The sequence below is a fragment of the Corylus avellana genome, chromosome ca7, assembly GCF_901000735.1.
Source record: "Corylus avellana chromosome ca7, CavTom2PMs-1.0".
Lineage (NCBI taxonomy): Eukaryota > Viridiplantae > Streptophyta > Magnoliopsida > Fagales > Betulaceae > Corylus > Corylus avellana.
Window position 1 is genome coordinate 1,322,644 of NC_081547.1, and position 15,418 is coordinate 1,338,061.

The window sequence follows — 15,418 nt, forward strand, 5'->3', positions numbered from 1 at the left end:
TCTGATCACACACGTCATTGTATGGAAATAATTAATAGCATAGAATATATACTAACGTACCAATAATTGCTGCATACTCCATATATAGGAGGCTGACGTTTCTTCAATATGATTCTGGCATCGTTTTATTAGTACGAAACGCGGTGAACTGCAAATGAAATTAAAAAAGAAACCGAAAGAAAAAAGCATTGGGTACCTCTTCCTTTTGATTCTCCAACTTGTGGGGTTGAGCTTTGCCTCACCTCAATTAGCCAAAGTCAACCACTCCACTCAAATTTATCACAGCCATGGGCACCATCGTCATTTCGGCAAACCTTTCCACAGTATTCACGTAATTACCATACTAGAGAAGATGACGATGCCTACGTTGGCACTTGCGTTTTTGACAAAATCATATTTTTGCTCTTATTGATATATCCTGGAGATAAAATTGATGTTCAAAGATGCCCACAAAGAATATAAAGTGTATGATAAGACCCGACAGGTAGAATATTTAACGGAAATAGAGAGAGTATATTTTAAGATTATACTAAAAGAAATACACATTTGTTGGAATATTGGAGATTATTATTGGGTGGATATCAATAATTTTTATAAGACTATAGCTAGCAATTTATTCGATTAGTTGCAATGCTTTGATCCCCACCTCTGCTCCCAATTGTACTTGGAATATTAATAATTGTAGCTCAAAAACTTACACCCAATAAATAAAATAATAATAAATTAATGGCTGAATCATATCGAACTCATGGGATGGAGTTGCAGAGTCGATAAGGATGCAGACTACGTCAACTTCTGACAGTTCACCAAGTCGGTTGGATGCTGACAATAAGATGAATTATTTTGATCAGATGGAAGCAGAGGGGGCTGATGGGGCCATGGCCATGGCTTGGCCTCGTAAGCTCCCTGGTTATTAAATGTAGAAATGAATGATTGAAAAGTATAATATGATGAAAGAGAAGAAAAAAACAAGCAGAAGCAGGAAAAGAAACGGATGAATCACGAAGCATCAGTGCTACATTTTATATTTATAATTGGCTGTATTTATAGAGAGGCTATGAGTGGTGAATAAGAAATTCGCCCTAGACTAATTAAATAAGAAAGGAAATAAACCTATAAGAAAACTGTACTATAAAATATTGGGAAAATTTCACTCTTAACCCCTTGAACTTTTATCACTTTTGTAATGACCTTTTAAAGTTAAAAAAACTCTGATCAATTTAATGTATTGAACTTCAAATTTTTTTGCAATGTTACATTTTCGTTAAATCCTGTCAAAATTTCCAAAATACCCATGTTTTTTATTATAAAAAAATAAAATAAAAAATTGCAAAGATTCAGGCGTTGGTAATAATTTAACAAAATTTGCAAAACTACCTACGTCTGAATATTTGCAATTTTGTTTTTGTTTTTTTTTTATATATATAAAAAAATGGTATTTTGAAAATTTTGAGAAAATTTAACGAAAAATCCTAATCTATGAGGGGCATTGCAAAAAACTAAAACTTTGATACCATAAATTGAGAGTTTAATTTAAAATTTTGGGAGGTAATTTCAAAACACGTGAAAGTTTAAGAGGGTTTTGTGAAGTTTTCTCTTAAATATTCTAACATTTTCCTTAAAAGAAGGAACTTAAAGGGGCTCGAATTTAGGTCTCTAGAGACTAGAAAATAAGAGTAATGTTAGGGACCATCTTTTTATCTTTCTAAAGCTGATGTGGCTTTCAAAATCACCATTGAATTCAAGTATTATTCATCTAAAATTTAATAATGATTTTAAAAGTCACATCAGCTTTAGGATGATAACAAGAGAATAAAAAGACGGCCCCTAACATTACTCAGAAGATAAACCTAGCCGTTAGGTGTAAACTATTAGGTTTAGATAAACTAAGGAGGATATGGTTTAAAATCCTAAAGGCATATTGCATGCCTGTATTCTAAATGAAAATTCAAAGAGATTTTTGGCATTTTGTTTACTATCCCCAACCGCAATTCTAAATGCAAGAACATTTGGCATATGATGTTTTATTTAGATCCACGACAATTGCATGTTTCTGCTGGCATGGTGCAATATTAGAGATGTCGTGTATGCTAAAAAAACAGGTATGAAACTCGTGGAGAGCATTTGATGATGTCCCTTTTGTACATTATTGATCTTCTAGATATCGCATATATATATATATAAGATCTTAAGTAATTTTCTCTTAATTGATACTAAAATCCATGTGAACAATTTATTAATAACACACTTTTGATTCGAATCAATATAAATGATGTTAATGTGTTATCTTATTGTAAAAATATTAATTAAATAATTGAATTTATCATTTATTATTAGCTTAAGTTTATTTGAACAACTAATGGTTTAACATAATATCTCCGGTAATTTATCTCCCATTTTAGTTCAGCATTTCACATATTGTGCCTAACTTATTAAGGAAAAGTTTGAGTCGATATATCGAGTGTTATAATAAATGATTAAACTTGTCATTTTCTATCACACAATAGCAGAAGATAACACAACATCTCGTTCAAGAAATATGTCATCTAATTAGTTCAACAAAATATAATGGCATATCTAGTGTATATAGGGATTTAAACGAGCTGAGCTTGAGCGAGCTTACCTTAATTGGGTTCGGCGCGTTTAAATTTTACTTGAGCTCAAGGACGAGCCAAAAAATTGAGCCCGAGCTCGAGCTCATAATAAGTCGAGCTGAGTCAGCTTACGAGCTAGCTCTTATATTTAATTTAACTTAAATTTTTTATTATTTTAAATTTTTTTATTATAAATTTGAACTTCAAGTACGCTTAAGTAGCTCAAGAAGCCAGCTTGCATATGAGTATTTGCTTAGCCGGGCTATCCGAATATGGAGTTTAAGTCAATACAGCAAAACACTTGATTTCGAAAAGAGGATATGCATCCTTTTATAGTAAAATGATGCGATTAGAAAAAAAAAATCATCAAATTTTAATATTAATATGAGTAATTATGCGAACAACTACAAATTTGAGCCTTATACAAACTGTTCATGAGTCTAACTGAGTCGAGCAAAACTTGTTTTGTTTAATATTTGAGCCAGTATTTGTGTTCCTGAAACGCCTCATTTTATAATCAAGCCGAGCTCGAACTTGCTCGCAAGGGCTTCGCTCAATTAACACCCCTAAGTGTATATATATATAATCGTTACTCCATTTAAAATTTTAAATGATGTATTACTATATGTACTATTAAATACAATAAAATATAATCTAGACTATGTATTATTACTATATGTACTATTAAATACAATAAAATATAATCTAAACTATAAAACAGATCATCCACCTTTCAAACCTTCTCCGGCCGCTAAAATCAAACCAATTTTGACACAAACTAAGCATAATCACATGAAAATATATGATTGGGATACGTATCTTTTTAGCCCTAGTGATCATAAATTTTGTTATTAATTAATTTTGCATGCTAAAAACATGATAGTCTAAGCACAACAAAAATTAGTCGGCCAAAAAGTCAATACCATCAAATTAGAAATAGAGGACTCGCAGTATCACATGTGCGGTAATTAACTTAATTATATACTTTGACCCACACAATAATAAGAGTGCGATATCTACATTTTCCTCCGCTCTTGCTAATGATGTTGTTAACTTGTCACATCCCACACATGAATTAGTCAATGGTTATTTAAAATTTTTTGTTTATATATATATATATATTAACCGTGTGAATGGATTACTTCAAAATAATAATAATACCTTGTGATTAATGGATATACTTAATTTAATTCATTGTCGTCGATAATAGCAGTAACAATGTAGTTACCAAAATAATTACTAAAGTGTAGATATCAATATAATGCCGTTGAAGTACCCAATATTCTATTTTTAAGTAACCTTGCAGCTTGCACTAACCCACCAAATCCAACCGGATTTTGGCTTGAAAATAAAGACCGTATTGTTCATGGTATATTGGTATTAGCTTTTTGGTTTTTATTTTTGGAAAAAAAAAAATCAAATTTAGCCATTAGTTTTTCATGCAATTTCAATTTAGCCCTTTAGTTTTTAATTTTGACAATTAGGTCATTACATTTTCCTCTTTTTTCAAAGGACACAAATTTCCTCCAAACAATTTCCTTCAACCCACTCCAATAAGTGACAAGTGTCATTTAACATTATTGGGTTTCTAAAAAATTAATGTTTGAGTTTCTAGATTAATTTTTTTTTAAAAAAAGTTTCTAGATTAATTGAATGACAATAAATGACACTTAAAATATTCAAAAAAAAAATGTAAGAGATGACACTTGTCACTTATTACAGTGGGTTGAAGGAAATTTCCTCTAAACCAGTTTAGAGGAAATTTCTGTCCTTTTTCAAATAAGTTCCTCCATTAACCTTTTGTCCTATCCTATTAATTAATGGTATAACACATCAAACCAATAATTTAAGAGATATGATAGTGGCTCAACTGAGCCTCATATAAAATTCAACTTTTACTTACTTGGCACAAAGTCACACAAAAGTTGTGTCAGGTTTAAAATTAAAATTAAAAAAAAAAAAAAAAGAGAGAGAGAGAAATCAAAACATATGTCAACAAAAGTTAAGTCTTAAATGAGGTTCAGTTAAGCCCCTATCATATCTCAAAATTTAATAACAACACGTATGACACAACATGTATGAATTAATATACCATAAAATGTTTATTTTATTTTATTATTTTTTTTTGTCTAAAAAAAACAGAGACATGTGAGAGGGTTGGTCGACCATCACCACTTACGAATGAGAAGTGACCAACCCTCTCTATGAGAGAATATGACTTTCCATTTAAAATGAGACGGATAGTATATATCTCGAATTAGGACCATCTTTAGTTCATTTAAACATGATAATATTTAGCTAGTTATATTAAATGGATATTTTTATCCACTCAAAAAGTGAAAAAAGATAAAAATACCCATATAATATAATTAATCGGATAAAATTGGAGTCCATTATCAACGTTTAAAGTTGATGCATTTAATAGATTAGATACTTTTACATTATTTAATTTTTTTGAAAGACGTGCCAATATACACACTTTAAATCCTAACCATAAAATTGATACTATCTATTTAATTTAAAACTAATAGGATCATTGTCCCTCTAATATGAAAGGTCCCTCCCTTGTAAGAGACAACTTTATTTGTTTTGTTGTATTTAATGATTTATAATTTTTAAATAATGTAATTTGACAATATATACACAATTAAACCAGCGTAAATACAACAATTTTAATCCAAATTAGTTGGTAACAATTTACATTTATTTATCCCAACAACTTTAAATCGGTTAATGTAACATATTTTAAATTAATAACATAACAATGGAAAATAACTAGGAAAGAATAACATAACTCAAAATCGGAAAGATTATAAATTTGATATTTTTAGGGAGGCGAGAGGTAGTAAATGTTACCATAACGTAACATAACCGGTGGAGGTCTTATCGATCGAGCACTCCTTTTGAGAAATCTTCCCAATGGCTTTTAGTTTTGGTGGCGAGTAAATTGACTGACTAGAGGCTCAGAAGAAAAGAGTAAATTGACTAGCGAGGAATTTCCGTGACAAGCAAACCACTTTTTTTCAGATATGAAGTAACGACAGGGCCTATGTGGCGACACGTTTGCGTGGAAGCAAGACCCATTAATTAGCTGTCACTTCCTAATTTCTCGCACTTTTTTGTACAACTTTAACGTTATTAACTCATCCCGTGTATGTAAACCTAGCCTTTTTTTATTTATTTACACCTCGATTTTCCATGACAACCATTTATCATGACACGTGTTCAACATCAGCAAACAAAACAACGGGCCCATATCATTATTCAAATGATCGGACGGTGGTGACTGAACCCCCAACTCTTTTGATCTTCTCGCGCTACGCGATAATGAACCCAGTCACTTACGTGGGAATATCGAATATCTCTTTCCCCGCCAACCAGGCGCTAGAAACGAATATGCCAAAACGTAAGGCAAGAAAGCCACAGACCTTTCCCCTTCAGTCGTTCACAACGGCACGTCGAATTTCTCTTCGCTTCTCGTGCCAATCTCAATATATCGAGATGTTTTCAATTTTATCTTTATTTTATTATTATTTTTTTTTTTCGTCATAATCTCCAGCGTAATGGGACACCTATATATATCGAGGAGGTTTACAATTTGCAAAACGATCAAAGCGATTCTTCCTATCATCAAAGGCTTCAATCTCTCTAGAAATTTCTCTCTTCTGTTAAAATGGCGTTTAGGAAAACCCTAGCACAGCGTCTCTTCAATATTACCAAGGTCTCGACCCAAACCCTCGCGAATTGCCGGATTTCCTCGTCGACTGTCCGGACCCGGGCTCCACCCGACCCGGATAAAGCCTCCATTGTTTCCGATCCCGGGGATGGCGGGATTTTCCGGCGCTTTCTCCACAAACGGTCAGCATCGTTAGAGCCGGTGCTCCGGCCGCTTTCCGTCGGGGAGAACCTAATGGGGAAGCTGAAGTCCATGGGCATTGCCCAGGACCGGATCCGGTTTGACGGTCTGAGCCCTCCTCCTCCGGCGCCGACCGGTCCGGCGGATGGGCTGACGGTGGAGGACGCGAGGAAGCTGCTGAGGGTGGCGCAATTGGAAGCTGTGAAAGCAAGGCTGAGAGAGATCCAGAAGAGCTGGATACCGTATTCGGACTTTGTTCGGGTCTGCGGAGAGGGCTCCTCGGATTCGGATCAGGGTCTCTGGTTGGCCAAGACGCTCGACGAGTCCGGAAACGTCATCGTCTTAGGGAACGTCGTGTTCCTCAGACCCGACCAGGTATTCATTTTTTTTTTCCCCTCTTTTATTTTCCTCTATCCATTCATTAAAACTCGAATTTCTTTTTGTTTTTTTTTTTTTCTGGGCTTTTTCTTTTTGTTGGGTTTATTTTTACAGATAAGATATTATAATAATGATGGTCCTGAAAGGGTCAGATTCAGCTAAGAGATTTGTTTTTTTAAATTTAATTTGGGGACTACCAAGAACTGATATGGTTTTTGTTTTTTTTTTATGGTTATTTTTGCTTTTGTTTCTTTGCGACAGGAAAGTGAAACTATGTTGTCACGCCAGATCTAAAACATGTAAAAGGGTTCCACGTTTGAGATGGAGTGTTGGACCAAAAATGCCCTTCAGTTTCTACGGTGACAAAGTTTGTTTCACCCTGGGGCCCAAACTCAGGTCATGGGGATAAAAAACCCATGGCCTGCCCTCTCCCAGAATTAAGGCAATAAATAACTAAATTAACAAAAAAAAATTATATATAGAATGGGAAAATGTGGGGAAAGTGGGAAAAGGAAAGAGCAAGAATTAGACAGAGTAGGTGAATGAGACAATGAAAAAGAGATCTGGTGCTGAAGAAGAGAGAGATAGAGAGATATCAATTTAAAGAGGAAGAAGAAGAAAAGAAAAAAAAAAAAAAAAAAAAAAAGGAAAAAAGGATGAGAAAGCATGATCTAACTGCATGTGTTTTCTTTGTTAATCTATTTTTAAGGGGTGTTTTTTGTTTTTGGTTCTAAAAAGTGTTTTGGCAGCGGTAAAAACTGTTTTTGTGTTTAAAAGAACGTGTTACAAAACATGATTTTTCTTTTTTTTTTTTAATTTTTTATTTTTTGGGGTTGCTAAGCTTTACATGGTAAGATGGGGATTGATGTAGTTAATTTTTCAGGTCATGGCTTAGGACTTTTTTTGTTTTTTTTTTGAGTCTGTCAGTGAAGACATTTATTTAGACATCACAATGCCAATGGAGTTTTGAGCTTCTGACCCACAAAAGGACCAATATTTTAAAGCAAATTTGGAAAATAAATCAGGACTGTTAAAAAATATAATCTAAGCCAAATCCCATTTTTAATGCAACTGGGTTTATAATTTGAGCTGTGATGCTTTAAATTGTGGTCTCATCCAAGTAGTGGAGGAAAAAACAAAGCCCAAGTGTGATGTAGCTTAGGTTGAGCTATGCTTTACCCAAACGTTTCAAAATCTTTGATTACAGGTGGCAAAAGCCATTCAAAGCCTTATTCCTATACCCGGAGGAAACCCAGATGAGCCAAGACGGCGGGAGGAGCTGGCGGAGATGGAGAAGCAGAGGGCGGAAATCGACAAAAAGGTTGATGCCATGGTTCGCCGGGAACTCTGGTGCGGGCTGGGGTTCGTGGTGGCGCAAACAGCCGGGTTCATGAGGCTCACATTTTGGGAACTCTCGTGGGATGTCATGGAGCCCATCTGCTTCTACGTCACCTCCATGTACTGCATGGCCGGCTATGCCTTCTTCCTCAGGACATCCAAAGAGCCTTCCTTTGAAGGGTTCTATCAGAGCCGGTTCGACGCAAAGCAGAAGCGACTCATGGAGGCTCACAATTTTGACATTGCAAGGTACAACGAGCTCCGTAGAGCTTGTTATCAATATCAACCCAATTCATCGTCTTCAGAACAAGCAGCAGCAGCCTCTTCAGCTGCTCCATTGTTCAGAAATGGTCATCAAAAGCTTGAGTTTAGTGTTCTAAATCAATAATTTGGACACCCCCCCTCCTTCCCCGGCCTATTTTCCGTCCCATATGTAACCTAAAATACAGATCACGCGGCTTTCTACCAAAGTAATATAATATTGAGTGTTCTTAGTTTTTTGGACATATATCTACGAGTATCTCAACTCCATCTTGGGATGGGTATATGAGAAAACGAAGATCTCATATATATTAGTCATATATAGTCTGTGCAGAAGCCGTAAGTAAGATTAATACAAATTATACCCATCTCATAAATTTCATATAAATTTATTCTCTCAATTTCTAACAACCCATCTCGTGATCCCGATCCGTGTCGAACATAACTACATTTTCTTGCCTTGTCGGGAAGCACAAGTAAGAGGTAACGGCTGTGACATATATGTGGCAAATAAGTCAAATTTCAAGTCCCACGGCCAAATGGCAGTTTCAATACAAACATAAAATATTCAAATTTTGGGACCTAATACTTTATAACTACCATGTAAATTGCCTCAAATAAAGGACAATAATGTACCTAACAATCAGGGTAGGCTCCATTGTTATAGGCCAATAAGTTACTACCAAACACTCTTAAGGAAAGTAAGCAAAAAAACTTGCTTTTGGCGGAATGAATTTTTAGCTTCGTTCTCATTGTGTATACGGGAAGAAGAGTTACAATTGCAATCATGTTTAACAACTTTAAACTTGATAGCAACTAGGAGAACTAATACAACTAAAAAACTTAATAAGAAGAGATAATCCTACTCTAAAAATAATTACAACAGATAAAACTACCCTAAAAATAATTACAAGAGTTATATTTGGATGCAACTATATCTGATTGAAGAGATTTGGTTGTTCTTTAACTGCTTGATGTTCCTTAACACTTAATTCATACAAGACCTTCCAAAAAAGTTATTTGGGGAAGTAATGTAAGAAATCTATTTAAGATCTACATGTCCAAGTAAGTAGACAACTCAAAATTTATTTGGACACATAAGTTCTATATGAAATCTTTTGCATTATTTGCTCAATTTAATAGCAATTTAGACAAATAATTATTGTGATGCTTATCTCAATTTTTTTTTTTTTTTTTTGAGGGCAATGATTATTCACAAAAAAAAAAAGAAAAAAAAAAGATAGGAATGTGTATGGCATCCATATGGTATGGGAATTGTTGGTGGATGGTGATTTGGGGAAGGCTATCTTGGAGATGCATGCGGGCAATGTGTTTGGCATTCAATTCAGAGGACATATTCCTGGGGAAGGTTTTTTCTTGGACAGGCCAAGTCTTTCATCCTTCAATGTATTCTTGTCAGGCTCTGACTTTTAATGGCCTTGAAAGTTGAAACCGTGTCGTTTGGTCCACTTTTCAAGTCCAAGTTCAATGCTTGCTCATCTAAAATTAATCTTAAAGCACCACCTCCTACTCCTAGAATGGTCCGCTCACTGTGGCTCACTTTTTGCATATATAGCCAATTAGCCACCGTCCATTCATCGGCTACATCGCTGCATCCCGCACCCCTTCCCAAACTAATGCATCGGACAAAGTTCTTCCATTTCAGGATCAAGTCGTCACGTGACAATATATTTATCTTCTGATTAATTTCATGTACATGGTTAGACCTATGGATAGAAATTTTTAACAATTTTGTTGCTTGAATTGTTAGCATAAACCTCTATAGCTCACTTGTCATCACATATTTTAGACAGTCTTACCCACCTGTTTAGACAGATAAATTTCATATGAGCTGTTTCGTATTTATTGTTAAAATTGTTAACAATCTAAACAACAAATTGAGCTCTTAATTGTGAATTAGAATCATCCCTAATTCATTTAAACTAGATAACATCTAATTAGTTATATTAGAGGGATATTTTTTGTCTCTTCAAAAGTAAAAAGACCTAATTAATGATTTTTAAACACCAAGGAGTGAAAGCCCTACCTAATTAAATATGAAGCCCCAAAAAAGATGCATCCCACCGCCCAATTCCTTGAGTCTACCCTTCCATGTTGGATGTGGTTGGGGTATATAGCGGGAAAAGAAAACACTCCATTTAAAATTGTTTGTGACTTGAGAATTGAATGGTAGTTGTCGAGAGATAGAATCCTCTCCATTTTAAGGAATTATTTTATTATCAAAATATTTGTTTATTGTATTTAATGCTATACATGATATTATATCATTTTAAAATTTTTTGATACTATATATATGAAGATGGAGATTAGAGAGGATCCTGATCTAATACGGGTTAGCTCAATCTGTCTAAATTGGTTGTCAAGTAGGGATTTTGTTTTTGGAATTCTTTATTGGTAATATTAAACACGAAAAGTATTTCCTAATTAATATAATGATCCCACAATGTTCCCAGTCCGATTACAAATGCAATGTACTATTGGTTCTTATCTGTGGCCTCATGTCATCCTACTCAGCATACACGTCACACAGACTACATCGTCTGAATGACAACACAATTTTGGACTCTTACTAAATTGAGATTTGCTACAATGCATTCTTCCACCCATCTCCTCACCATCTTTTTTCTTTCAACATCTTGATTTTTTTTCAAAATAAATAAATAAATACAAGAGAGAGGAGATGGTAGGGAGATGGGTGAGAGAATGCCAAAAAGCATTTGCCTACTAAATTGATTTATAGGTGGATTGATTGAAAAGTATCAAGTGATTGACTACTGTTAAGTCCATAATTAGCACCCCTAATCACTTATTATTAAAATATTAAAGTTTGTTGGAATAATTTCTTTTAATTAAATTTTATTAAACTGATGTAGACATTTTTTTATTTTTTTTATTTTTGCCAAGAAATGTGGACATTTATATTGAGAGTGATGGACCAAATAAATGTGTGACGTGGACAAATATTAGTTGGTAGCTGCTTATGTGGGGGCGCAAAGCACATAGTGGTCCAAAGAATAAGTTATTTTGTCGCTCAATTTTTGGTAGGTGATGTGATTGGCGGAATTGAGGGTTAGGGGCGCCACGTGTCGTGTCGTTTTCTTTTGCTATTCAAATAGTGGCCTTGTTTTTCTGTCTCGTATTATTTGTTTTATTTTATTCTTTGCATTTCTCATCTAGGTAGAGAGCTGCAAACAAGCTGGCCGGCTCGTGAATTCGTTCAATATTCACCTGGTTAAATTTGACTGGAAATTAAATTTGATGTTGTTTAAGCCTGCTTGTTACTGTATATACCCACTCGATTAGCAAATGACACATACTTGGCTTGCTCGACTAAATTCGGTGGGGGCTCGTAAGCTCGACCCGTTTAAGGCTTGACTCGCACGACTAGCCCAACTCGTTTGGAGCTCAGATAACGATCAAATAACTCGAATATATATATATATATATACTTCTTATTTATTTATTTGATATGTTTGTATAAGAGAATAAAAAATTGGTACATAATATGAATATAACTAGATACTACCATATAATTATCATATGATGTTGAAATTTCAAATTAAGCTATTAGTATAATAATATTTAAAATTAAAATCAACAATGTGTTTGTTAAGAATCATAATTTAAATATAATCATAAGTATTAACAATTTAATATTTATCATTAAAAATTAAAAATTTATTAACTTAGTATAATAGTATATTAGCATTACATAATTACCCAGTTAAACTCCAAGTCAAATAAAGGGCTCCCCTATCTCAAAAGCACTCACCTAACCTGTCTCAGGAGGCTTCTCCTATCACCAAGAAAAACCAGAGATCTTGTTCTTCCCTCCTCTTCTTCTTTCCTTGGTAGTAGTGCTTGGCATTTTCTCTGTAATTTTTTTTTGGCTTCCGTTTTTGGCGGTTTTGGTTTATATATAGTCTTTCAAACTCAAGTCTACTCATCTTCACCAACTAAGGCGTGTCTTTCCGGTAATGTCTACAATGCTGGGTTTCTCCGCTGTTGCTGCTTCTATCGGGGTTTTGTTTTTTTTAAAATTTTTTTTTTTTTTTGTTTCTTTTCGTCATGGCCTTTGGGTCGAGGACGTGACGTTATCTCCTGGCCTTTGGGTCAAGGAGGAGTAGATCTCCCGACCTTTGGGTCAGTGTGGAAATTTATCTCTTACGGTCGGATTTTTTGTTTTTTTATATTTGGGTTATCCATATCTTAGGTTTAGTTTGCACAAAGCATGTATGTTATTTAAATGTAATTGTACATGTGTTAGGATAAGTTTGAAGTCATTTTTATTACTTTATAATCTCAGAGCATTTGTCTATGATTTTTCAAAACTTTATTTTCTGTATTGTAAGAACTTTATAATCTGTAATGTAAGAGTTTTATAATCATGACATTTCATCGATGAAAGTTATAGATCTTGGTTCAAGAAAAAATCACCGATTTTATATACACTAATATTTAATTTTAATATTTTAACTTAATGTTATAACTTATATATATATATATATATATATATATATATATATATATATATATATATATATAAGCCTTGGATGCTTTAATCTTGGTTAAAATCAAGTTTTATTTTTTTAATTATTTGGCCAGCTAACACACACCCAAAAAAACAAGCCTCAACCTGCACCATTGGATCTGCCCAACCCCATCTGAGCGGTTAAACCCTTATCTACAACATATAATTTTCCACAAAACGTGACCTGTGCAACAGTTCTGGAAAGTGTTCCCTCTTTTAAACCCTTGGATGATATTTCCATTAATCCCAACCCTTCAATTCTGTCGAGCCTACCCCTTTTTTCTTTCCTTTCCTTTAGCTCATTCTTTTCATTTCAGTCGTATGTTCAATTTTGAGTTTTCTCTTACATTCATCTGAACCATCTCCCTCAAGAACCCTAATTTCAATTCACCTCAAATCTTACTTGATTTTATTCCTTTGTGTAATGATTCCTACGTTTTTCTCTATTTCTCCTCTGCATCCGCTACAAAATCCATTCGTAGCTTAGCATGGACTCGTTACAGTCCACAAACCCACTCATCGACTCGTTGATGAAGGCAATCACTTTTTAGGCTACAAGAGTAGCAAGATAAACGAGGCCTTGAACATAAAAGAACATTGTAGGCTACTAGCTTGGATAACTACTTTGAAAGTGGTTTTGAAAACATTTTTTCAAAACATAAAGAACAAAATAAAATAAAATTTGGGCCTACTGGAGGCTGGCCTCCACTTGTGGCCGCTACAGATCTGGCGATGGCCGCCGGACAGTTCCACATGGCTGCTCAACACAGCCAACAGCCATGCAGTGGACCAATGGTTTGTGGCTGACCTTCTGAAGAATGATCACCAAAACCAAACTTTGGCACATGGACAACAAATGATCTAGCCAATTACTTGCCCATTAATAAAGGGACAAGACCTAGTAAATCAATAAATTAGTAACACATATGGACCAATGGTCTCTAAATGCAACACACAAAATATTCATGACGACGAAGAAGAAATCAGGTTGTATAGCTATTTGCTAGTACTCACACAAAAATAGATCATGCATGTTTACCGCCAGTAACAAAACGCATTTAAACAGTCTTTCGTAAAAGCATCTTACTAACACAATTAACACCTCATCACTAGTTGCTCAAGAACTCGATGCATTTTGGGGCCAATAATTGACACTCACCGGTGCCATAGTCTTCTCCATGCTGGAATAAGCCCCTATTGCTTCAGGGGTCACTATGGCATGGTTGTACGTAGAGCAGTCTGCCCCTACAGCGGGTGTCCAAGAAAAGTACTCCAGATATGGCTGGATAATTTCCAGAACTCCACACAACAAAATATGTTCAAAGTGTAAGAATCAAATGAACCAAGAGAAGGGCATACTACCTCCATCTTTCAGCTCATGATAATGTAAAATACATTGATAGATTATTTAGAACTACTGGTATGAATGGATAATTTCTAGAATTCCGCATAAGCAAATATATCCAAAGTATGATGCACTACCTCCATTTGTCAGCAAATAAGAATGTACAACACTTCACAATTATCATTTAGAGTACAAGAATGTCATATAGCAAAATATCATCAAATTGTAGCATTTACATGAACCAAGAAAAAGATCATACCACTATCGAATTGCACATGAGAATGCATTTTAGAACTAGAGACATGGATGGAAAATTTATAGAACCCCATATAGCAAGATATTGTCAATCTTTGTCTGGTACTTTACTCTCATATGGAAACCCTCCTGTGATGACGGCAAGACACTTTGTCCCTCAATGACCTTGATATAAGGTGTTGAGATCTATTAGTTCAATTATCCCAACTCTGCTCTCAAAGTCATATACTAGAACCTATGATTATTAAGAAAAAATTTAACCAGTTTTTTCTTCTGCAGAGTAAAACATCAACAGATAAAACACAAATAAGAGCTCAAATATCAAGATACAATATCATGACCCGAGTCCCAACTATTAGCTTTCTTCTAGTTGCATGATCTCATCAACTAACACCACATTGTTGGAAAACACACACAGACACCCACTGTGATCCCTTATCTTGAGAGCATGCCCAAGCCTAGCCAATTCATTGCATAGATGTAGGCCAAACATACTCAAGCATCTTCATACTAGCTAACTCTCTGGCATGCATGTCCTTGATCACTTCAATATGTGTTGCATTGATAACCCTATTTTTCCCAGTGCCTAGTATATTTTCTAAAGGTAAATTCTAAATTTTTTGTTATTCCTGTAAATAATAGTGCTACACAAACATATTACATATCTAATATGCCTTAAAAACCTTTATATAGCCCAAAATTAGAAATAACAAAGATGACTAAAAATTACAAGCCTGCATGGATGTACATAAATGACATTAGCAAAGTGTCAATTTCCTTAAGGAAATGATATATAATCACAGTTTTTAGGGATATTGTGAGCTTAAGGACAGTACTTG

The 15,418-nt window shown here is 34.5% G+C and overlaps 1 protein-coding gene across 1 annotated transcript; it reads left to right on the plus strand.

Annotated features, from left to right (window-relative positions):
* The first annotated feature begins 6,203 nt into the window (after positions 1 to 6,203).
* On the plus strand, positions 6,204 to 8,726 carry LOC132187610 (calcium uniporter protein 2, mitochondrial-like). Its single transcript, XM_059601974.1, has 2 exons — positions 6,204 to 6,825; positions 8,036 to 8,726. The coding sequence occupies exons 1-2, from the start codon at positions 6,268 to 6,270 to the stop codon at positions 8,552 to 8,554; spliced, it is 1,077 nt and encodes a 358-aa protein (XP_059457957.1). The 5' UTR covers positions 6,204 to 6,267; the 3' UTR covers positions 8,555 to 8,726.
* Positions 8,727 to 15,418: the final 6,692 nt, after the last annotated feature.